Here is a 23,520-nt window from a genome sequence, read left to right as displayed (position 1 = left end):
ATCCAGCACTAACAGTTGTGCTCTCAGAACTGTTGAGAGAATACCCAGTTTGTGATACTTTGTTACAGCAGCAGTAGGAAAGTCACACAGTATTAATCTGAAGTATATGTGATGAGTTAAGATGCATACTTTAATCCTTAGAGGAACTACTAAAAATTAAGTCAAGAAATGTAGTTGTTTTAAAAGGTGAGAATTAAAATGGTGCACTAAAAAAAGAAAAGAAAGAAAGACTATCACCAAAAATGTCAGTAAAGGAGAAAGAGGAACAAAAAAAAGACATAAGCCATGTAGAAAACAACAAATGACAGTCATAAATCCAACCATATCAATGGTTACATTAAATGTGAATGGACTAAATGCTTCAATCAGAAGGCAGAGACTGTCAGACTGGATTAAAAAAAAATACAAGACCCAACTATATGCTATCTATAAGAGACACACTTTAGATTCAAAACACATATAGGTTGGGAAAAAAAAAAGGAGAGAAAAAGATATACCATAAAAACAGTAACCATAAGAGAGCTAGAGTGGTGATATTAATATCTGACAAAATAGACTTTAAGACAAGAAAAATTTCTACAGAAAAAGGACATTTCATGATGATAAAAGAGTCAATTTATTGGGACTATATAACAATTGTAAATGTATACTGGGTAAATGAAGAGAAGCAGGCAGTTGGTGGTGGAAGGAGAAAAAAGAAATGGGGACAGTAGCTGAGCCCAGTGGGGCCGCATTTAGATCCACAGACACTCTCAGTAGGGAGCCTGGCCCAGATCTTGATGCAAGTTATTCCTCACCAGATCTAGATCTCAGTGAGTGTTATTTCTTGGTTCCCATTCCACCATGATTCCCTTGCAGTGTCTGCCCACTCCCCAACTTGCCCAGGGTTTCCCAAAGAGAGGCAGTTAGAGACTGCTCCTTTTTCCCTTCTTTCCATTTTCCCTTCTTTCAGCCCAAAAGTACATTTCCCAGGCTCTTTTGCTGCTAGATGTGGTCAAGTGGTCTGGAACGGAGCCCCAACATGCCCCTCTGCCCATCTTCTGTGTGAGAAAGAAAGAATCCTAGCCTGAGCCCTTGTTTAAAAAAAAATCTGTACATACCTAACAGAGCCCTAAGATACACAAAGCAAAATTTGACAAAATGGAAAAGAGAAATTGACAACTCAACCATAATAGTTGGAGTCGTCAATATCCATTCTCAATAGAACAACTAGACAGAAAATCAGCAAGAATATAGACTTGAAAACACTATCAACCAATTTGGTCTGACATTTAGCGAACACTCTACCCTACAACAGCACAATCCATATTTTTTCAAGTATATACAGATCATTCTCCAGGATACATCATAGGCAAGACAAGAAAATAAGTCTTAGTACATTTAAAAGTATTGAAATCACACAAAGCATGTTCTCTGACCACAGCAGAGAATGGATTAAATTAGAAATCAACGAATGAAAGAAATTTTCAAAATCCCCAAATACTTGGAAATTAAATAAGAGACCTCCAGATAACAAAGAAGAAATCACAAAAGAAATTAGAAAATATTTTGAACTAAAAGAAAACAAAAATGTTTTGGGATGTAACCAAAGCAGGTCATAGAAGGAAACTGAAAGCTTTAAATGTCTTTATTAGAAAAGAGGACATGTCTCCAATCAATAACTTAAGATTTTACCTTAAGAACCTAGGGGGAAAAAGTAAACTAACCCCAAAGCAAGCAGAGGGAAGGAAATAATAAAGATTAGAGGGGAGATCAATGAAATGGAAAACAGAAAAACAAAAGAAAATCAATGAAACCAATGAAAAGATTAATAAAATTGACAAAATTTTATCCAGATTGACTACACAAAAGAGAAAAGATATAAATTACCAAAATCAGGAATGAAAGAGGGAACATCATTCCTGAGCAGGGCCAAGACTAGGATAAGGCAAACAGGCACTTAGGAGGCAAAATTTAAGGAGGCAAAATTTAAGGAGGCACTTACTCTCAGGGGCACCCAAATACAGGGTCAACACCTGAGAGTGGGTGCCTCGAATTTTGTACCCTAGGCTTCTCATGTCTCACCCTAGTCCTGGCCCGCTACAGAGATCCTACAGAAATGAAAAGGATTATAATAGAATACCACGAATGACTTTACGCCAGCAAATTACACAACTTAAATGAAATGGACAAATTCTTAGAAAGGCAAAAATTATGAATACTGTCAATAAGATATAAATCTCTGAACAGACTTATAACAAGTGGAAAAAAAATGAGTAGTTTAAAATCTTATCATAAAGAAAAGCCCAGCCCAGATGGCTTTATTGGTAACTTGTATCAACTATTTAAAGAAATAATACCAACTCTTTACAAACTCTTTCATAAAATAGAGGAGAGACTACTTCCTGACTCATTCTATGAGGCCAGCATTACCCTGATATCAAAGCCAGACAAAATACATCACAAGAAAACTACAGACCAATATCCCTCATGAAGATAGATGCAAAATTCATTCCATAACATTACAAACTGAATCCAGCAACACATAAAGAGGATTATACACCATGACCAAGTGGGATTTATCCTAGCCCTGCAAAGTTGGTTTAATATTCAAAAATCAATCAATGTAATATAACATATCAAAAGTATAGAGGACAAAACCCACACAATCACCTCAAGAGATGCAGAAAAAGCATTTAACGAAATCCAACATTTATTCAAGAATTTTTTTTAAAATCTCATACCAAACTAGGAATAGGAGGAACTTCTTCAGCCTGAATGATTTTCCCCTAAGATTGGGACCAAGGCAAGGATGTCTATTTGTTCTTACCACTGCTATTTAACATTGTGCTGGTGGTTCTAGCCAATGTAATAAGGCACCAAAGAAAAAAAATTAAAGGCACCCAGATTGAAAAGAAAAAAGTAAAAATGTATTTATTTCCAAGGGACATAACCTTATATGTGAAGAATCCTAAGGAATCCACAAAAAAAAATTACTAGAACTAAATAAACTAATCCAGAAAAGGTCATAAGATAGAAGATCAATATACAAAAATCAATTATATTTCTATATACTGGCAATAAACAATCTGAAAATGAAATTAAGGAAACATTCATATTAACATCAAAAAAAATAATATGCCTAGGAATCAATATAATAAAAGAAGTGCAAGACTTGTACCCTAAAAACTACAAAACATTTCTGAGAGAAATTAAAGATCTAAACGGAGAGGCATTCCATGAGTTAGAAGACTTGGTACTGTTAAGATGGCAATTCTCCCCAAATTGATCTATAGATTCAACACAGTCCCTATCAAAATCTCAGTACGATTTTTAGTAGAAATTAACAAGATGAAACTAAAATTTATATGAAAATGCAAAGGATTCAGAATAGTCAAAACAATTTTGAAAAAGAAAAACAAAGTTGGAAGAATTACACTTTCCAATTTCAAAGCTTACCATGCAGCCACAGTACTCAAGACAGGTATGGTACTGACCTAAGTATTGACATAAAAATCAACAGAACAGAAGCTAACATCCAGAAATTATGGTCAATTGATTTTTGACCAGGCTGCCAAGGCAATTCAGTTCAATTCTTTTCAATAAATGATGCTGGAACAATTGAATATCCAAATGTAAAAAAAAATAAAAAATTAATTTAGACTCTTACCTCAATAGCACACGCAAAAATTAATCCAAAAAAGTTCATAGTCCTAAATGTAAGAGCTAAACTTACAAAACTTCTAGAAGAAAATCTTTGTGATTTTAAGCTAGGCAAAGACTTCTTAGATACAACATCAAAAGCATGATCCATAAAAGAAAAGGAATTGATAAACTGGCTTCATTAAGATTTAAAAGTTTGCGCTGCAAAGGACATCGTGAAGAAAATGAAAAGACAATCCACGGTGGGAGAAAATATTTGCAAATCACATATCCGGTAAAGGATTGATGATTTGTGACCAAAATATATAAAGAAAGATGGATTTAATTCTTGTATTTACCTCCCCTTCCTCCAGAAGCTCCAATAAATGATAAACTCAGTAAGAGAAAGAGAATGAAAGAGGAGTCAGACAAGCGTCATTTACTTTCATGACCCAAGAAGGCTGAAATCTAAACTGGCAGAGTAGGGAGCCCCAAAGTAATCCAGGTCACATGACAGAACTCTGAAAATCTCCAGAATAGGACTCAGAGGCAGCAAGTAACACTGAAAGTGGCATAGCGCTGAAAATAGAACTGGCTGAATATCTGTTTAAATAGCAGTTCAAATAGACTAAAGACTTGAACAGACATTTCACAAAAGAGAATACCAAAGTGGTCAATAAATAGTTACCATGGTAGGCCGGCCCGGTGGCGGAAGCCGTTAAGTGCATGCGCTCCGCTGCTGGCAGCCCCGGGTTCGCCGGTTCGGATCCCGAGCGCAAACCGACGCACCGCTTGGCAAGCCATGCTGTGGCGGCGTCCCATATAAAGTGGAGGAAGACGGGCATAGATGTTAGCCCAGGGCCAGTCTTCCTCAGCAAAAAAAGAGGAGGATTGGCAGATGTTAGCATAGGGCTGATCTTCCTTACTATAAAAAAAAAAAAGTTACCATGGAAATGCAAATTGATACCACAAGGAGATATCACAACACACTCATCAGAGGGGCTAACATCTAAAAACTGAGGTCATGTGTTAGTGAGGATATTAAGCAACTGAAACTCTCATACACTGTTGATACAAATAGAAATTGATATAATTTTTTAAAACTCTTTAGCAATATCTACTAAAGTTGAACACTGCATACCTTATAATCCAGCAGTTCTGCTCCTTTTATATATGTAACAGAAATGCATATATCTGTGTATCAAAAGACCCATATAAAAATGTTCATAGCAGCATTATTCATAAGAGCCACAAACTGAAACAACCAAATATTTATCGATAGGAGAATGAATAAATAAACTGTAGAATATTTATACAATGGAATACTACGCAGGAACAAAAAATATCACACTATGGCTACATGCAACAGCATGGATAAATGTCATGTAAAAAGCCAGAGGCAAAAAAGTTGCTCACATGATTCCATTTATAAAAACATCCAAAACAGGCAAAAGTAACCTATGGTGACAGAAGTCATAACAGTGGTTATCTTTGAGGGGTAATGACTTGAAGGGACACAGAAGGTTTGGAGATGTTGGAAATGTTCTGTCTGGATCTGGGTGGTGGTTACTTGGGTGTGTTGATGTGTTCCAGGTGTAAGAATACAGTGAGCTGTACACTTATTATTTGTGTACTTTTCTGTATATAATCTTATTCTTCAATAAAAATTTTATTTAAAGAAAAAGCAGTTAGACCTTTAGATTCCCTTCTTGACTCTGAGCAACCAGGCAACTGTCCCTACCCACTTTACATCTTTTCTTTTTCTTTATGTTATTATTTTGGACAATAGGTGCCCAAAATTGAATTTACCCTAATCTTCTTTTTGTGACACCTATCACTCTTGGTCAGTGCCAGGCCCTTTTAAATTTAGGGGAGAATCCCCTTTTTTCTTTATCCCCAATCTCACTTTTTGCATATTTAATGGATGCCTTTGTAATTTATCATCCACATTTTTATTTGCATAACTTGTATCCAATACACAGTATTGCAGTTTTTTTCGTTTTTAAATATATATAAAGACTTGTGCTAGACATATACTCAACATTGTTTTCTATGTCTGAGTGATACAGGTAGAACATGTCCATTCCTACTAGCAGCTGTAGAGTTGTACATTGTATGTATATACTATTGTACTAATTCATTCCCCTACTGATGGATATTTAAGTGTTTCCAACTTTGATATATAACTGTGTTGTGATGAACACCTACTTCACTGTCTCTGTGGGTAACTATGTGAGAATTTTTCTGCCTAAACTTATTTTCACTAGATATTCTCAAATTGCTCTCTAGAATGGCAGTATCAGTCTAGTTCCCACCAGCTGTGGGAGCAAAATAGTTCTTACTTTCTCACGTCCCGGGCAGCATTTGTTTTGTCCAACCTACATATTTTTGCCAATCTGATGGGTCAAGTGATAGCTCGTTGTTTTCACTTGTATTTCTCTGATCACTAATAAAGTTGACATCTCTTTATATGCTAATCAGTCGTTTGAGTGTCCCCACATGCAAACTGTCTATTAATTTCCTGTCAATTTCCAATTTTTAAAAATTGGACTTCCTATCTTTTCTTTAACCTATTTACAGTAGTTTTATATATTCTAGATTAATATTATAGATATTAATCATTTGTTGGTTGTTTACATTGCAAATACATTTCCTACTCTGTTGCCTCTTTTTGTGAATGGTGTTCTTCACTGAACAGAAATCTTTCATTTTGATGACCTCAAATCCATCATTTTTTCCTTCTATGGTTGTGCTTTTATCTTAAGACATTCTTTCCTAACCCAACGTTTGAGAGATATTATCCCTCAGTTTTTCCTAATAATTTCCTGGTTTTACTTTTAAGTTTTCATCATGAATCCATCTGGAGTTTATTTTTGGATGTAGTGTTTGCCATGGATTCACTTTTATTTTTATCCCACATAATGGGCCTATCTACTAAATAATCTTTTCTTTCGCCCACTGGTCCTCAAGGCCACCATATAATGCAGGGCCCTATTGGTGGACTCCATTCTGTTCCATTCTTCATTTATCCATTCGCATGCTAGTATCACACTGTTTTAATGGCTATGGCTTAACACATGGTGGGGCAAATCTCCCCTCTTTGTTCTTTGCTTTGAGAACTGTCTTATTTATACATGGATTTTTATTTCATATAAAAAATAAACTCATTTTACAATTCTCCAAAAGTCCTGCTAGGATTTTGATTCCAATTATGTTAGGTTTCTACATTAATTTGGGTACAGTTAACATCTGTACAGTATTAAATATTCCCATCCATGAAAATGGTATGTCTCCCCATTTATTCAGGCCTTCTTTTATGCCTTTGAAGAGAAATTTAAATACTTTCTCCACAAAGGCCAAGTACATTTTTGTTAATCTCTGGACACTTCATATTTTCGTTGATATTGTAAATATCTTATTTTCTATCTTTATATCATATTTTCTAAATGGTTGTTGCTCATATAAAGGAAAAATTTTCATTTTTATATTTGATTTTGAATATGGTCACCTGGCTGAACAGATTCTAGTAGTTTGTTGATTTTCTTAGGTTTTCTAGGGACATGGTCATATCCTCTGCTCTTTCCAGTAAACACGCTGCGACCTAAGGGAGCTAGAACTCGGGCCGGGAACGCGTCAGAACACACCTGTTTGCTGCCTCCGAGAGCCAGCGAAGCCCCACGGTGGCTGTGCTCGGCCAATCGCTCAGCCCCCGCGCCAGGTGGACCTACTTGACCGCCGAGAACTTGCCGGGAGGAGGGTCGCGCCCTGCCCGCAGCCACCGCCCCAGCCAATGGCAGCGAGGCCTCGCCAAGCTGGGCCGGGATGGACCAATCCGCGACGCTCTTCTCCCGGGGACGCCAGCCCTCGGGAAAGTTAGGCGATCGCTGGAAAACTTCTCCCGCGAGATGGCCCAGCGCTGATTGACGCGCCGCCCGCGCCAACAGCTTGCTGCCCGGGGCCTCAGGGCCGCAGACCGGACCCGGAGCCTCGCACCGCCGCGGCCCTCGAGCTGCGCCGGCCCCTCTCGCCCATGGCGGTGGCCGAGCTGTACACGCAGGTAGGCAGGGTGGCGCGCGGGAGGGAGCGGGCCTGGCGCGAATGCTGACTGTACCTGGCGCCCGGGCCACACCTGTGCACCTGGCGCGCTCGCCGCGGGGAGGGCCCGCGCAGTGTCGCCCCCGCGGGGCTCCGGTCCCCGTCCGCAGGGAAGGCGCCGCCGGGAGCCTGGGTCCCCTCTGGGTGGGAGATCGAGTGGGAGGGGCTGCCTCTCCGGGTCGCAACTTCCCGGTGTCCAGGGGTCGCGCGTCCGTCCCCGCCTCCCGCGACCCTAGGCCCCCTCCTCTCGCGCTAGAGGTGGACTCAGAGTTGCCCAGGGGGACGTAGAAATCTCACACGCGGGCGAACACCACCATCCGTAATCTTTCTGCCCCACCTGGGAGCCGCTTGAACAACTTGGCACAGAAGTTTAGGACCGTAGTATTCAGGATGCGTTCTAGAATTCCTGGGTCTTCAAAATGCCTGCACGTGCTTTTAAGTTCATCTGGTGCCCGAAGCTACAGAGCTTCACCCGTGGTAGAAGTTGAGGGCTTCTGGGAACCCAGGGGTCCTGACGTGCAGTCACAGGTTAGTCACCTAACATTTATACGGTGCTTTACAGTTTATAAAACGCCTTTCGCATACATTCTGGAGACATTCATGTCCAGGAGACACTCTAGAGCATTCCTCCAAAACCTCCTCTTCCCCCACGCTGAGGGTTCCTCCCCTTATCTAGGAAGGGCAGCATTCCCACAAGGTGCCCAGAACCCTCTGAGGTGAGCTTGGTTAATTATTTGGATAAAGAGTGCTAGAGTGTTGGCCTTTTTGAAAAAAATCCATTTGAATAGCCATAAAGCAGGATCCTCCTACGCCCCAGCGGGGGAAATCTCTGGTCCCCAATATTCAGGTGAATGAGACCAGAATCCATCTACTTCTCCTGACACATACCCTAGTTTTATATTTAAAAAGGCATGTTTGCTGTAGATATAAAAGATAGCTGTAAATAATTACGTTTCAATGGTTTAAGCAAACTTTTTTTCTTCTACTGTGCTTAATTAGTAACAGCACAAATACAAATCAACCAAACAGTATTTTCCCCTCAATACGTTCCCATTAACTAGAGTTCCAAATTGACAGTGTTTGAATTGCCCTAGTTCTATTAGAATAGTTTTACCAGTAAGAACGTGAGCCATCAGATATTCAACAGTACTTCTTGGGTCTTCAGCTTACTGGAGATAAAAGAAAATTCTTGGACAAAACTATTCTTAGAATGTTCTTTGGAGGACAGAGAAAATTGTTGAGGATTAACCTATTTTAAGTAACAATTTTTCATGAAGCAAAAATACACAAGTGTGAGCATCCCTACCATCAAGTGCCTCACGTCACAAATATTTATTAAATACCAACTAGCTACCAGCCACAATGTAGGAAAACTGATATGGAAGAGTTTTCTAGAGACGAGCTTGGATGGATAGAGATTCTGAGAATCCTGGGGCCAGAAGGAGCCTTGATGGCCTTCCCTACCCACCTTGTGTCCAGGTAGACACCTGTGCTCCTTGGCTGCCACCTCCCTTCCAGGTGGTCAGTCAGCCTCCACTTTGTCAGTTCCAGAGGTGGGGAGCTCCCCCATTTGTGAAGCTGCCTGCTTAGGTTTTGGAGAGCTTGCTTTGTTCAAGAGTTCTTTTTTTTGTGTGTGGAAGATCAGCCCTGAGCTAACACCCATGCCAATCCTCCTCTTTTTGCTGAGGAAGACTGGCCCTGGGCTAACATCTGTGCCCATCTTCCTCTACTTTATATGGGATGCCGCCACAGCATGGCCTGACAAGCGGTGCATCGGTGCGCGCCCGGGATCTGAACCTGGGCCGCCAGCAGCGGAGCGCGCACTTAACCGCTACAGCATGGAGCTGGCCCCTCAAGAGTTCTTTCTTCAACTGAGACAAAATCTAAACCCTCTTCCTTGCTTCGCTTCCACTCCCCCCCACCCTCCTACCCTCTCACCCCACCTCTGCCGATCCATCCCGATTGTGCCAGCACACAGGATTGGCCTAAGTCAAAGCTTGTGACTGAGGACCACATTTGGCCACATTTAACCCCCAGGGGTGCTCTGTTTCTTTGCACAGTCTTAGCCACACAATGTTTTAAAACAACCTGAAACCCATTTCTGCACTCAGAGGCAAACAGTGACCCTGCTGCAGGGTGACGGGTGGGCTGTCCACTCCGAAACCCCTGTGTGGCAGCCAATTCCTGTGTGACGGCTGCACCACCCCGTGACCTCCATGCTGCCATACCTCATCCACTTTGCACTGCTCTTACCTGCCTGGCCCCGTCTGATCTCCCTTCCTGCGTAGTCGTTGAAGATAGGCATATTCTCTCCCACGAAACATTTATTTAGGAATTTCTGTATGTAAAACATTATGCTTGGGGAGAATAGGAAGATATTTTTTAAAGTGGTAGTCTTTCCTCTCAGAGTTTTCTGATTACTGGGAAATATCCAGTAATTCAGTCTGCTAAGGACTAGTGGCATGGAGGAGCCTGCTGGGTGATAGAGCTAAGAAGGTGAGGGTCATGACTGCTGAAGAGTTAGGTCCGGGCTTTATACTCCGGTGAAGGGTTTGAGTGGGGACGACAGGATCAAGGGAAGTGTTTTAGGAAGTTGGGCATGCCAGCAGTGCCCATGGGACTCTGTGCCTGGGGGCCAGAGGCTGGAGTGAGCTGTCTGAATTCTCAGGTCATCCTTTGTGTCCCGGAAAGAATTAGGGCTGCACTATTGGACATGGAGGATGGAGGCAGAGTCTGGAGAGTGTGTGGAGGTAGGTAAGGATGAGAGACTGGACTGGGGAGTGTGAGGGAGAGGGACGAGCCAAGGATGACATGGTGGTTAGCATCTGGATGATTGAGAGCAGAGTGGTGCCATTGACACAGTTGGGGACATCAGAAGGAGGGGAGATTTCTTAGGAAAGTCGTGAGGCAAATTTTGTACCCACAGGGGTTAAGTGGTAAGGGGCAGTGCCCTCGGTGGTTGGAGGTTGGTGTAGAGGATGGGCCGGGAGTCTTCTGCCCAGACGTGGTAGGAGAAGCCCAGGCAGTGAGGACCTCTCCAAGGGAGAGAAGAGGGCCAAGACGGGGCACTGGGGAATGCATCTGTTTAGGGAGGGAGAGGAGGCAGAGGGGACTGAGCTGGAGCCATCACAGGGAGGAGGAGACAGGAGAGCTGGCATCGGAAACCACAGGAAAAGAGGTTCCACGAAGGAAGAGAGGACTCCTGGGAGGAAGTGTGGTGAGAGTAGCAGTTGCTGCCGGTCAAAGTGTAACCTGAGCCATCTCTTTTCAAAAGCTATTTGGCATCGTGCCTTAGAAATGTTCAGAGCATTTGACCCAGCGGTTCCATTACTTGAAATCTCTCAGAAAAACTGGTCTTGCCATTCTCTACTTGAACCCCTCTGGAGGCTCCTGTCACTTGCAGGCTCACTGACCAGCCACGAGGAGTGCTCTCTGCATTATCTCCCCCTGCCTGCCAGCTCCTACCTGGGCTCATGCTCTGCCTAACTTCTTGCAGTCCCGCAATGCATTCCTGCAGTGTCACCACTCTCTGCCTTGGCACACGGAGCTCCCTCTGCTTGAAATATCTGTCTGCTTTGCTCACCAGCACCTGCACCTCCCAAATTCAATTTGAGCAGCATCTCTTCTGAGAAAGCTTTGCAGCCAGCCCCTCCATCCGGGCACCTTGCACGTTGACTTGTAACAGCTTATTAACTCTCTCCCCCGCTGACCAAGAGTTTCTAGAGAACAGGAAACAGTGAGGGCTCAATAAATGTTTGATGTGTGCATGCATGAATGAATGGGTTTTTCTGTTTTCAGAAAAAGCTATGGGCATAAAGATGATGTTGATGTTGGTTACTTTTATCTCCCATTCATTGAGTACTTCTTATGTGCCAGGTGTCATCCACAGAACTTTATGTGCCTTCTTTCATTTGATCTGAATAAACAATGCTGTGTGTTAGATGTTGCAGTTTTATAAATGGCTCAGGTTCGGTTGCCTAAAGTTACGTAGAAGTGATGGAGCCAGAATTAAAAGCCTGTGTTCTTACTACCTCCCACTACTACCACTTCAGTTCAACCTCCTTCATCATCTTCCTCCTCTTCAAGGGATCTGACCTTTTCTCCACACACAGAGGACTCCTGGGAAGTCCATCCACTTCATAGCTCCCTCCCCTGACACCTGGTTCTTCACCTGGTTCTTTATCAGATTATTCCCTCTAATAACTAAAATGGAACCAACCTCAATGTCCAGCAAGAGGGGTAGAGTTACGTGAATTATAGAAGGCCCACAGGGTAGAATGGCATGAAGCCACGAAAATGCTGCTTATGAAGAGTTCATAACAACATGAGAAAATGCTTATATCATGTGAAAAATAAGGATACAAAAATTGTATATGCTGTGTGATCATAAACACATAAAACATGCAAACAAAAGGAGAAGACCAGATATATCAATAATTAATGACTGGGCCATTCTGTAGCTGCAGAAAAGTCAAGGAGGACGAAGGCTGAGGAAGGGTCATTAGATTTGGCACTCGGAGGTCCTTGGCATTGGATTTAAGTCTCAGCAGTCATTGTAAGATTAAATCATCTACGTAAAATCCTTAGTAGGGTACCTAACACGGAATGCTTAATAAAAGTTAGTTGTTTTTATATTGATGCTATTATCATGCAGTTGATTTTTGATGCCTAAATATTGGACTTTACATTTAACTTTTTTGTATGTGTGAGGAAATCAGCCCTGAGCTAACATCCATGCTAATCCTCCTCTTTTTGCTGAGGAAGACCGGCTCTGAGCTAACATCTGTTGCCAATCCTCTTCCTTTTTTTCCCCCAAAGCCCCAGTAGATAGTTGTATGTCATAGTTGCACATCCTTCTAGTTGCTGTATGTGGGACGCGGCCTCAGCATGGCCGGAGAAGCGGTGCATGGGTGCGCACCCAGGATACGAACCTGGGCCGCCAGTAGTGGAGCGCGCGCACTTGACCGCTAAGCCACGGGCCCGGCCCCTGGACTTTACGTTTATTCCTGTTAAATGTTCCATCTTGTTTAGTGTTGTGCAGCTTGTCAAAACCTTTTGGAATCTTGATCGTCTTTAATCATTTTATCTGCATATTTGTTACCCATGTTCTGTTTTATCATCTAAGACGTTGATGAAGGTGATGAATGGTGGGTGAGGCAATGGAGCTCTGTGGCATGCCACTAGAGACTGTTCATAAATTGTTCTTGCTCCTTAATCAGGATGCAGGTTATGACTTTTTAGCCATAGATTCATGAATTATATTATTCAACTGTCTGTTTCTCTTGCTTGTGCGTGAGGAACTCACAAGACATCTTCACAGAAATTCTGCTGAAACTCAGATGTGCAAGGTCAAAGAAGTATCTTGGCTAGCAGTCCAGGGTCTCTCTCTAAAATAAGGTCAAAGTTCAGTTTAGTGACTTTCCATTTGGCTATTCTAAGCAGCTTTTAGACTTCTGTGTATCGTTAACTGCTCTGGAAAACTATATTTATCCATTGTGTTATATATAGGTAGTTCAAAAGAGTAAAAAAAGGGATGTAAAGCCTAAAATACCAAGTTTAGTCTTTAATTGGTGCAACTGAGCTACTGGGAATTTGAGTTTTTGTTCAGTAGATGTTTATGGAGGGCTAGCTATGGGGAAGTTGTTGTAGTGGGTTCCAAGGCACAAAGATGAGGCTCTTGAGGCTCAGAGGCCAGTGGGAGGAGATGAGTTACCCGGAAACCTGGGGAAGGGGCAGAGAGAGCTCTAAAGAGGAAGCATCCAGTCCTGCCTGGGGTGAGGGTGGTAGGGAAAGTGCCACAGAGGAGGGTGGTCTTGGGCTGACTCTTGACTGCTCAGAGCAGTTTGCTCTCCTATGGGGAGAGGAGGGGTGGTGCTGGGGGTGGAGGGAACAGAAGTGCACAGGACAGAACCAGAGAAGAGCTTGGCGTGTTCTAGAAACTGCTAGTGGTTTCAGTGGCAGCAGGTAGAGGGTAGATTAAAAAGGGAATAAGCCTGAGTAGGAAAACCAGCTGGGACAGTGGCTTCCCAGGCCAGGCCATTCATCAGAATCCATAAGGGGGGGACTTTTAAAGCTGTCATCTTGCCAGGCCCCACCCATGGAATCTCTGATTCAGGTGTGGGTGAGCGAATCGATGTGTCCACAGAAGGCTGGTGCTCAGCCTGGTTGAGGAAGCACTCAGCAGGCTGTGGCGCCTGTCAAGAGAGGATTAGGGGGGTGCAGCGTAGGGGGAGCTGATTTATGGCCATGGCGTTGGGGCGGATGGGACAGACAGGCGAGACCTGTTTAAGGTGTAGGCTTTCCAGCACCTGAGGACCATTTGGCTGTTGGGGGTGGAGGGAGGGACGGGGAGCACAGCATTGTCCGAGGTTTCTGACGTGAGGGGCAAGAGAACTGAGGAGGAGGAGCGGGTTTGGGGTGGGCATAATGATCACTTGAGCTTGGAATTTGTGAGTGTCTGAGGACATTTAAGGGTTGACATCTGGGACGCAATTGGAAATGTGGTCTAGACCGGTTGAGAGATCTGGGCTGGAGGTCTCAGTGGTGTACAGGTACCGGGGCAGTCTCGGAAGCCGTGGGAACAGGTGAGACTCTCCAGAAACAGTCTGTCATGAGAAGAGGCCAGGAAGGACATTGGGAGACACGGGAAGAAGCCGAGGAGGGCCTGGAGGAAGGAGTGAGGAGGAGGAAGGGAGAGAGCCTGCTGTCGCCTTTCTGGCCTGGCTGACCAAGAATGTGGAGACTCCCTTCCAGTCCCGAAAGTGGCTAGAAAGGAAGCTGATGTCATTCCATATTCCGTGTAAAGTCTTCAGCCATTTCTGTGGTTGACACCAGTAGAGCCCCTCAAAAAGGCAGGCAACGTGAGAAGATGCCTCTCTCATCTCATCTGAGCATATGGGGTAGGTGGATTCAGCATGTTCCTGAGGACATAGGGCTTCCCGGGGTCAGTGCTCCTGAGCCTTTGCCTCATTCTCGAGCCTCCCATGGCCTAGGTGCACCGCCATTTCCCTCCCCGGGGAGTATTCCCAGGAAAGGCGTGGGGGCGGGCCTCTCTGCTTTCCCGGCGCTGCAGGCCTGCCCCTGGAGGGCTTGGCAGGCCGTCTGAGTCCTGAGGCTCCTGCTCCACCAGGAGGAACCGAGCTGGGGAGGTCACATGAGAGCTCGTCACATTGTTTGCACGGACTGCATTTGTCTGTCGAAATGATGCAAAGTTAGCTCTTCCTCGGGTTTGAAGCGTTGCCTTGTGGGTTGAGGAATGTGAGGAAGGAGGGAGGGTACTGAATGGGTGTAACGTATGTGGAACTGGGTAAACTTGGGCGTGTTTACTTACCAGGCTGGGTTTCAGCTGCGGGGCCCTAATGACTGGCAGCATTGCCGGCAGAGGCACCTGGCCCAGCGGGGTATTGTTGGCCTGGGGAGCCAGGGGCCGAGGAGGCTGTTTGTGTTCAGTCCAGAAGAGAGGCAGACGTTGGGTCCCATCTGTCCTAATACTGCTTACCATTTAATGCTACTTTTAGCTGAAAGAAACCAATGAAACAGTCTCCCTGAGCACTCTCAAGTAGATGGTTGCAGTGGAGAGTTCAGGGTTATTTTCAGGGCCAGACTCATTTAATTAACAAGTTGTTCAAAGTAGGAGTCCCAGGCCCTGGCTCCGCTGCAGTTCTGGCCTCTGAGACTCTCTGTGTGCTGTGTGGTGGGTTATTGACCTCTCTGGGCTTGTGTTTGGGGATCAATAAAACAAAAGGCTTGGACTGGCTTAGTGATTTGAACATTACTTCTCAGAGCCGCAGGCTTCTGTGGAAGGACCTGAGGGACCTCAGCTGCAGCCCCCAGCTCGGCTCCCACCAGAACCCCTCCACTTATACTTGTCTCACATAGTGGGCTGCCACCGTGTCATTTGAAATAAGCTTTCTGCAGCTTTAAAGGGACTTTGACAAACAAGTTGGAGTAGACAATCTTCCAGGCACCCTTTCAGCTCTCAAATTCTATGGGGGCCCATTCTTAATAAATTGGCCTAGTCCATTAATGATTTCAGCTTTATGAGATTAGCAATAAATATTTTCAAAAGCTGACCTGGGGTAGGAAATAGTAGCCCACGGCAAGAAGGATGTGTGGAGTGTGGGTGTGTGTGTCTGAGAGGTGTGTGTCTGCATGTTTGTTTATGAGGCTTCTGTCCACCTATTTGCATGGGTGTATGTCTCTAAGAGTGTGTCATTGCCCCCCAGGTCATTCTTCCTTTCCGTCTCTCTCTCAAATCTTACCTGTCCTATGCCACGTTTCAGCAAACTCCTATTCTTAGCTAGCTGTCAAGAATTAAAGCAACCCGAATAACTTAGAAAGTCATGATACATATATTTTATATATGTATATAAACACACACATATATACATATATATACATATGCAGTTTTTTTGGTTAAGTGAGCCAATTTATATTAACTAATAGATTAATAGTTATGCTCAACCAATAGTATGACTCAACCAACTTTGCCCTCATCTAGTACTGGCACCTTGAACTGTATTTATACTTATTCTTTATTTCCTCCAATATCTCATTATGAAAATTTTCAGCATACAGCAAAGTTTAAAGAACTTTACAGTGAGCATCTGTCCCACCACCTAAATTCTAGCATGAACATTTTACCATATTTGTTGTATCACGTGTCTGTCCATCTTTCTATCCTTCTATCCAGCTCTCAACCCATCTTATTTTTTGAAGCATTTTAGAGTAAATTGCATACATCAGTACATGTCCTCCTAAATATTTTAGTATGCATATTGTTAAGAGTTCCATATTTGTTTAGTTCTTTGTGTAAAATCACCAGATAGTGAAACACACAAATCTTGTCTGTGTTCTCTGAGGTTTAAAAAGTGCTTAACAGCTGTGTAACCCAAACCCACTGAGGTGCAGAATGTTGCCATCACCCCAGAACATTCCCTCAAGCACCTTCCCAGTCACTCCTACCCCGCCCCCACCCAGGCAACTGGTACTCTGATTTTTTCCTGCCTTATGTTAGTTTTACCTATCCTAGCACTTCATTTAAAGGGACTCAGACAGAATGCACTCATTTGTGTAATGCTTCTTTGACTCAGCCCATTGCTTTGGAGATTCATTCATGTTCTTGCTTGTGTCAGTAGTTGATTCTTTTTATTGGTAAGTAGTATTCTATTGTATGAGTATACCGCAGTTTTATTTCTTTTTTTTAATTCATTCTTATATTAATGGACGTCTAGTCTGTTTCCAGTTTTGGGCCATTATGAAAACCGTGATGCTCATCTCAGCTCTGCTCCTGGGGAACTGGGAGACCCTCGGGCCACTTTTCTCTGGGAAATGAGGGTTAGACACTGGACGGCCTCTCAGGCTTCATCCAGATCTGGGATCCTGGGCCATTGAGCCTGTGGATTCAGGAGCTTTCCTAGCTTCTGTTTAATGTCTCCATGGGAGTACTTCCAAATTCTCTTTGGAACTGGTTATGTCCCAGGACATAGGGGCACTGTGTAGGGGTGCATGATTGATAGAAACCCCTGATACATGAGCAGAGAGGTGCAAATATACACATATGCACATGCAGCTCCAGGTCAGAGATTGGCTGGGTTAGTAGGAAGACCATGATGACTAAAAGGAGATGCCTTTCCTTCTTGGTAACCCGGCACTTTGCCCGATATGTACATAATAGATGCTTATCAAGTGTTTATTGAATGAATGAATGAACGGATGACCAGGTGAATGAACAAACAGACGGCTACAGGAGACTGTGAGATATGGGGTCTGGGTGGAAGAGTGAACATAGTCAGTGCGTGCTGCAGACAGCATGCCCGGAGGAGGGAGAAGAATGCGTCATGGGACCCTGTGGTGACAGCTGCAGTATAAGGACATTGCAGTCATCGTGTCTTTATCTTGAGCAGCATTCAGGTGCCCCTGGTGAATTTTGGAGAGTGAGACTGCCCCCTTCCCAGTATGTGGGTGTGAATAATAGATGTATGTATTAGTCTGCTTGGGCTGCCAGAACAGTCTACCACAGACTGGGTGCTAAAACAGCAGACATTTATTTTCTCACGGTTCTGGAGGCTGGGAAGATCAAGGTGTTGGCAGCGTTGGTGTGTGGTGAGGACTTCTCCCCTCGGGTTGCAGGCAGCTGTCTTCTCACCACGGACTCACCTGGCCTCTCTTTGGTGCACGCAGGTGGAGAGAGAGCCACTGCAAGCTCTCTGGTGTCTCTTGTTGTAAGGACATTAATCCTGTCATATCAGCCCTGTGACCTCATTTAACCTTAATTACCTCTTAAAGACCCTGTCTCCAAATACGCTCACATTGGGGGTTAGGGCTTCAACATATGAATTGCTGTGTGTGGGAGGGGTGGGAGGGCGACACACAATTTAGTCCATAGCAACGTGATTGTGCCTGAAGACTCACATGTCAGCACTGAGCCAGGTGTACCAACTGCCTGTTGGGAATTGAGCTGGCAGCTACATCTGGACTTCCGCGTTTCCCACGGTAGGAATCCTTGGCTGCTGACCAATGTGATAAGACTATGATAACACTGCTATAATGATATTTCCATAGCATTTTGCAGAGTGCTTTCAAGTACACAGTCTAATTTAACCCCCAGCAAACCTATGAAGTAGGTAAGTGGGTATTGTTGTGCCCATTTTATGGATGAGAAAAATGAGGCACAAGAAGGTAAGCGTCTGGCCCAGAGCCCCATAGTCCATCAGTGGTGAACCAAATCCCTCTGCTCCAGCTTTTGTAGACAGCACTCAGATCTTCCCAGTAAGGGACTCACGGATTTCCTTGCCACTCCTAGGCTGTCCATTTTTCAGGTGTGTTTAGGGGACTTTGGGGATTCTGTTTCCTGTAAATGAAGCAGCCAGGCCTGGAGCATTGCAGATACACTAAAGATTACCTCATAAGCAAAATATTAGGTAAAAATATTCCTAATGAAGGAACTGACTCAGTGGCCAGAAACAAATCTCCCTGAGTCTAATCATCTAACGATCTGTGCTTTTATCTTTAAAGTGCTGAAATTAAGCCTGTCTTATTCTGTTGGTCAGTACAACAGGGTTTGGATTCCTGATCCTGAAGAAGTTTGGAAGTCTGCGGAAATAGCAAAGGACTACAGAGTTGGTGACAAAGTCCTGCGACTCCTGCTGGAGGATGGAACGGTGAGGGTCCTTGCTGGCTGCAGCTACCATGATGTGTCAAGGGGTAACTGGGGTCAGGGAGAAGATGCCCTGTGGGAGCAGCCCAGGGGAGGGTACATGAGGGGGCACCCCAAATGGCCAGCTGGTGCTGGAGATCCACTGATGTGTTTGTACCACTCCCCTTTCCCTCCCCGCCCCCCCGCTGTCCTACAGTGAAGACATAAAGCACCTTAAATCATCCAGGCCTCTGTAACGGGGGTCCAGATGCCGTAGACAGGTCTGTGCCCTGTGCTGCATTTCCGGGGATTCAGCATTGTTGGGAGAATGCTGAAAAGTGATTAGCCATTTTGGTTTCATGGGTCTTAGCACAAGACTGGGTGAAGATAAGAAACTTGGAGGGAAGTAGTTTGAGCCCAAGGCATAAACTGGTAGAGAAAAACATCAAGATAGGAAGAGGAAGAGAAATAGAGGAGGGAGATAGAAAATAAGAAAGGAGGGCTGGCCCCGTGGCCTGTGGTTAAGTTCGGTGTGCTCCACTTTAGTGGCCTGGGTTTGGTTCCCAGGCATGGACTTATACCACTCATTGTATGTGGTGTGACCCACGTACAGAATAGGGGAAGATTGGCATGGATGTTAGCTCAGGGCAAATCTTCCTCAGGAAAAAGAAAAAAAAAGAAAGGAGAGGGAGATGTGGGAGGAGAACAGAGGGAAAGAAAGTCAGTCTGTGGATGGATAGAAACATGTAGGAATTGGGACCTCCAGGAGGGAGCATGACAGGTGATTAGGGACGTGACAGGCAGATGGGACCAGAGGCCGGGAACGTCCAGCTCTGTATGACCATATGAGGAGCCCCTGTTAGTGCTGGAGTGGCAGGGGAGAGGTGAAGGAGAAGCAGGAAGATCAGCGGTTGTTCCTGTGGTGGAGTCTGAGGGGAGGAGTTCTTTCAGAGGCTGACTGTGCCCTTTGATTACCCGCTTCTGCAGATTTTGCCTCTGCTGTAAGTATCCGTCATGAGTCACCCTTTCCCCCCATGGCTGTAATGACATCCCATTGGAGCTGTGGCTAGGGTGACCTTATGTTTTCAGAATTAAATATCTAGATGCAGAGCTGGACAGAGGATTCGTGATCTATCTGGATGCCAGAGGTGGTTGGGGAATAGCATATGAATATTAAAATGCTGGAATTTCCAGCGTGTGTAAATAGCCTCTGTAGAGACAGGACACAGTATTTCCAATCAGACTGTCCTGGATTTGAGAGTCATTTCCTGAGATCCTGGGAAGCGGTTAAGGGCACATCCTCTAGAGTCAGACCTCTGGATTCAAATCCTGCTGCGGCCACTGTCTCAGTCTGTGACAGCGAGCCCCTCGGTTTCCTCATATGTAAAATGAAGTTAATGACCGCATGATATCACAGGGTTGCTGAAGATCAAATGAGATAATCCACGTGTGCATGTGCAAATGCAAGAGAGACATAGTGACGTGGTGAGAGGATGCTGTGTTTCCATGGAGCCTTTCCTTTCCCATCAGCAGGTCCTCGCAGCCTTTGTCGAGAACCTGCTGTGCACCATCAGCCTTCTGGTTAGGGATTAGACGGCTTTGTCTGGGGAGAAAAATCTCAGTGCAGCAGCTGCAGCTCTAGTAATATCAGCAGGGCTTCAGATGGCTACGTTCCTGGCCCTGAACCTCGCCCTGAACCGGCTGCCCCGGGAGAGGAGGGGGAGAGGCAGGTGAGATGGCAGGCAGCCAGCCTGCTCTTGAACTTAACCCTTTGTCTGTACCTCGAAGGACAAAGCCCGCTTTGTGTAGGAAAATGTCAGCTCTGCCTCCAACTGTCAATCTGATGTTCTTCACAATTTCCCCCTCCCACAAAGACTGTTGCATTTGTCTTTCTTTCTCCCTCCCTCCCTCTCTGGTTCTCTCACAGATCACACACATCACACACACACACACACGCACGCACACGCACACAATGGCTGAAATGGAAAAGGGAGTTGGTGATTAAAAACAGATAATAGAAAAACTCAGACAGAGAAAGTAAAAATTATTTATCTGAGCAGCATTTCTCTTGGTTTTAAGTGCTCCAGTGCTGAGTGCTTGGTATGGGGTCTGCGCAGTGGGCATTGGGTGAGGGGTAGCTTGGTCACCCTGTGGAGCAGGTCCAGGACTAGGTATCGAAAGGAAGACAGTCTGGAAGGTGGAAGGGAAACAGCTTGCTGGGTGACCTTGCTCAGGTCACTTCCCCAAGCTGTGAAATGAAAGTAAGAGAAGTTAGAACAAGTGGTAATAAAGTCCATTGGTGCTCTGACATTTGGAAGGCCCAGTTGTTTGTATCAGCAACCACAAGGCATGCTAACCTTGCCTTTGTTCTGCTCAGGCAGCTACTTTAGGAATATGAGGTGAAATCCAGCAGAAGAGAGGTCAGCCGGCAAGTTACTCAGCCCAGGGCTGAGGATGATGGGCACAGGCAGCCCTGCAGGGGGAACATGGGCAGCTTCAGACAGGAGTCACCTGCTCTGGGGGCCTCTCCCAGAGAGACCACCGCCCACATGGGCTCCTTCAGACACTTCTCACCACCAAGCATGTCAACTTCCAACAGAGATTCGGCAGCCTTAGAGCTGCAAGGGACCTTAGGTCATTGTGTCATTTTAGCAGAATCCTGTTTTCAAATGAAAACTTCCATAGCACCCAGCATCTAAACTGCATACAAGTGGAGCCCCTGTGGTAGAATCAGGGATGGAGAGCCCAGGTTTCTGCCCACATGGCTTCCCTATCATCCTTCATTGAACCCTCTGTAGCTCTGAGGACCTCTGATCTGTTCCAGCCAGTCTTTTCACAGATGAGAGAAGAGAGGCCCAGAGAGTGTGAGTAACTCACCCTAGGGCACACAGCCAATACTCTGGTCCCTTGGCTCCTACTTTGTAATAGTCAGCCTTGAAAATTATTGTCTCAATAATCAAGCTATACATAAGTTTGTTTATCAGTGTGTCAGCCATCACTATAATTAGGGAAGACGTGTGAATAGGACAGAGGGCAGTGGTTCAGAAACACAAGCAACTTTTACTTCCAGAACTTTAATTTCATCTTTGTCCACAGGAGCTGGATTATTCTGTTGATCCAGAATCTCTGCCTCCTCTTCGGAACCCTGACATCCTCGTGGGTGAGAATGACCTCACGGCCCTCAGCTATCTGCACGAGCCTGCGGTGCTCCACAATCTCAGAATCCGCTTTGCAGAATCCAAACTCATTTATACCTACAGTGGTAAGGAGGGCGATTCTAGAAGGGCAGGAATGATTCTGAAACCTAATGCCTGCTGTCTAGAGCACCCTGATTACATTTAGTATTATGTTCATATTAGAAATGTTGACCTATGTCAAAATATATAATCACACCTAAACGTTTGCCCAAATTTCTATCTAAAAGGTACAGACATTTGACCTTCTAGAGTTTGTTATAAATACAAGTGTCTAGGTGGAGAGAATCTTCAACAACTTCAAAGTCTTCAACAATGAACTAAGATGGGACCAAGAAAAATATATTGGATAAAGCTTGTGTTTGAGTTTCTCATTGGATTTGATAAATTTATTACTTATTTTGGGCAATGATATTATATTTACATCAAGAATTGCAAAAGCCTGACAGTTTTAGGGCATTCTTTTCTGTCATCTCACCTAACCCTCAGAGTAGCCCAGAAACATGGGTGACATTGGCAGGGAACTGAGATCCAGAACATTAAGGGACTTGCCCAAAATCACAGTGAAGGTTTAATAAGTGGCAGAGCTGGGGTTTCTCAAAAGAACTTGGAGAAGTGAGTAACTGTAAGAATCCCATCACTGCATCTGACATCTTTTCTCAGGAATCATTTTGGTGGCCATGAATCCTTACAAGCAGTTGCCGATATATGGAGATGCCATCATCCACGCCTACAGCGGGCAGAACATGGGTGATATGGACCCGCACATATTTGCCGTGGCGGAAGAGGCATACAAGCAGATGGCCAGGTAGCCTCCTGCCAGGCGGGCCTTCCTCTTGCTCTCCCAAAGCTCCCTGCATTTGCTGGGCCCTCACAGTGGAAGGGAGACATCTGGCTTGGTCTCATTAAAAGTGACCTTCAGACCAGAGTGGGCGCTTGGTAGAGCAGACCACCTGTACCCAGTAGCAAATGACTGTTGCGTGTAACTGACCTGTCTGAACCGAGTTTCCTGGGTTTTGTTCTTCTAGGCAGTCAAAAATCTGTCCTACCAATCTGGGAATAGCAGATACTCCTCTTGCAATGTCTTTGGTTGGAAGAATGTTGATTTATTCTCCACTGTGAGATGTTTAAGCTTTTTCACCCATCCAAGGAAGCAGGATCTAATGAGAGATGACCACAGGTTTTAGCTGTAGGAGATTTGGGGTTTTATCCTAATTTTGCCACTTGTTTTTTGTATGGCTTTGTGGAGTTCTTGTTTTGTTAGCAAACGTTTATTAAAAGCCTGCTGTGAACCAGGCACTGTGCACGCATTCCCATACATCATCTTGGGTGCCCCCAGCCTAGCCTGTGATGAAGATGCCTGGGCAGTAAACTGAGATTTGAGAGTCATCCACCCAAGGTCACCCAGCACGTAAAAGGCAGAGCTGGGATTTGTGCTCAGATTTTTTGACTCCACGAGTAATTCCTTTTTCC

At 44.6% G+C, this 23,520-nt stretch overlaps 1 protein-coding gene across 2 annotated transcripts in view; it reads left to right on the top strand.

Moving 5' to 3' along the window:
- The first annotated feature begins 7,525 nt into the window (after positions 1–7,525).
- MYO5C (myosin VC) overlaps positions 7,526–23,520 on the top strand; it is a 91,645-nt gene continuing 75,650 nt past the window's right edge. Inside the window, exons 1-4 of one of the 2 annotated variants that reach the window (XM_058541594.1) lie at positions 7,526–7,678; positions 18,768–18,878; positions 21,950–22,115; positions 22,711–22,855. In XM_058541594.1, coding sequence (XP_058397577.1) covers positions 7,652–7,678; positions 18,768–18,878; positions 21,950–22,115; positions 22,711–22,855 — 449 coding nt within the window. In that variant the 5' untranslated portion in view covers positions 7,526–7,651. Of the gene's footprint in view, positions 7,679–18,767; positions 18,879–21,949; positions 22,116–22,710; positions 22,856–23,520 lie in introns of those variants that run through there. The other variant, XM_058541595.1, reaches the window with a different exon arrangement.

The sequence above is a fragment of the Diceros bicornis genome, chromosome 5 (assembly GCF_020826845.1).
Source record: "Diceros bicornis minor isolate mBicDic1 chromosome 5, mDicBic1.mat.cur, whole genome shotgun sequence".
Lineage (NCBI taxonomy): Eukaryota > Metazoa > Chordata > Mammalia > Perissodactyla > Rhinocerotidae > Diceros > Diceros bicornis.
This window is presented reverse-complemented; position numbering and strand designations above follow the sequence as displayed.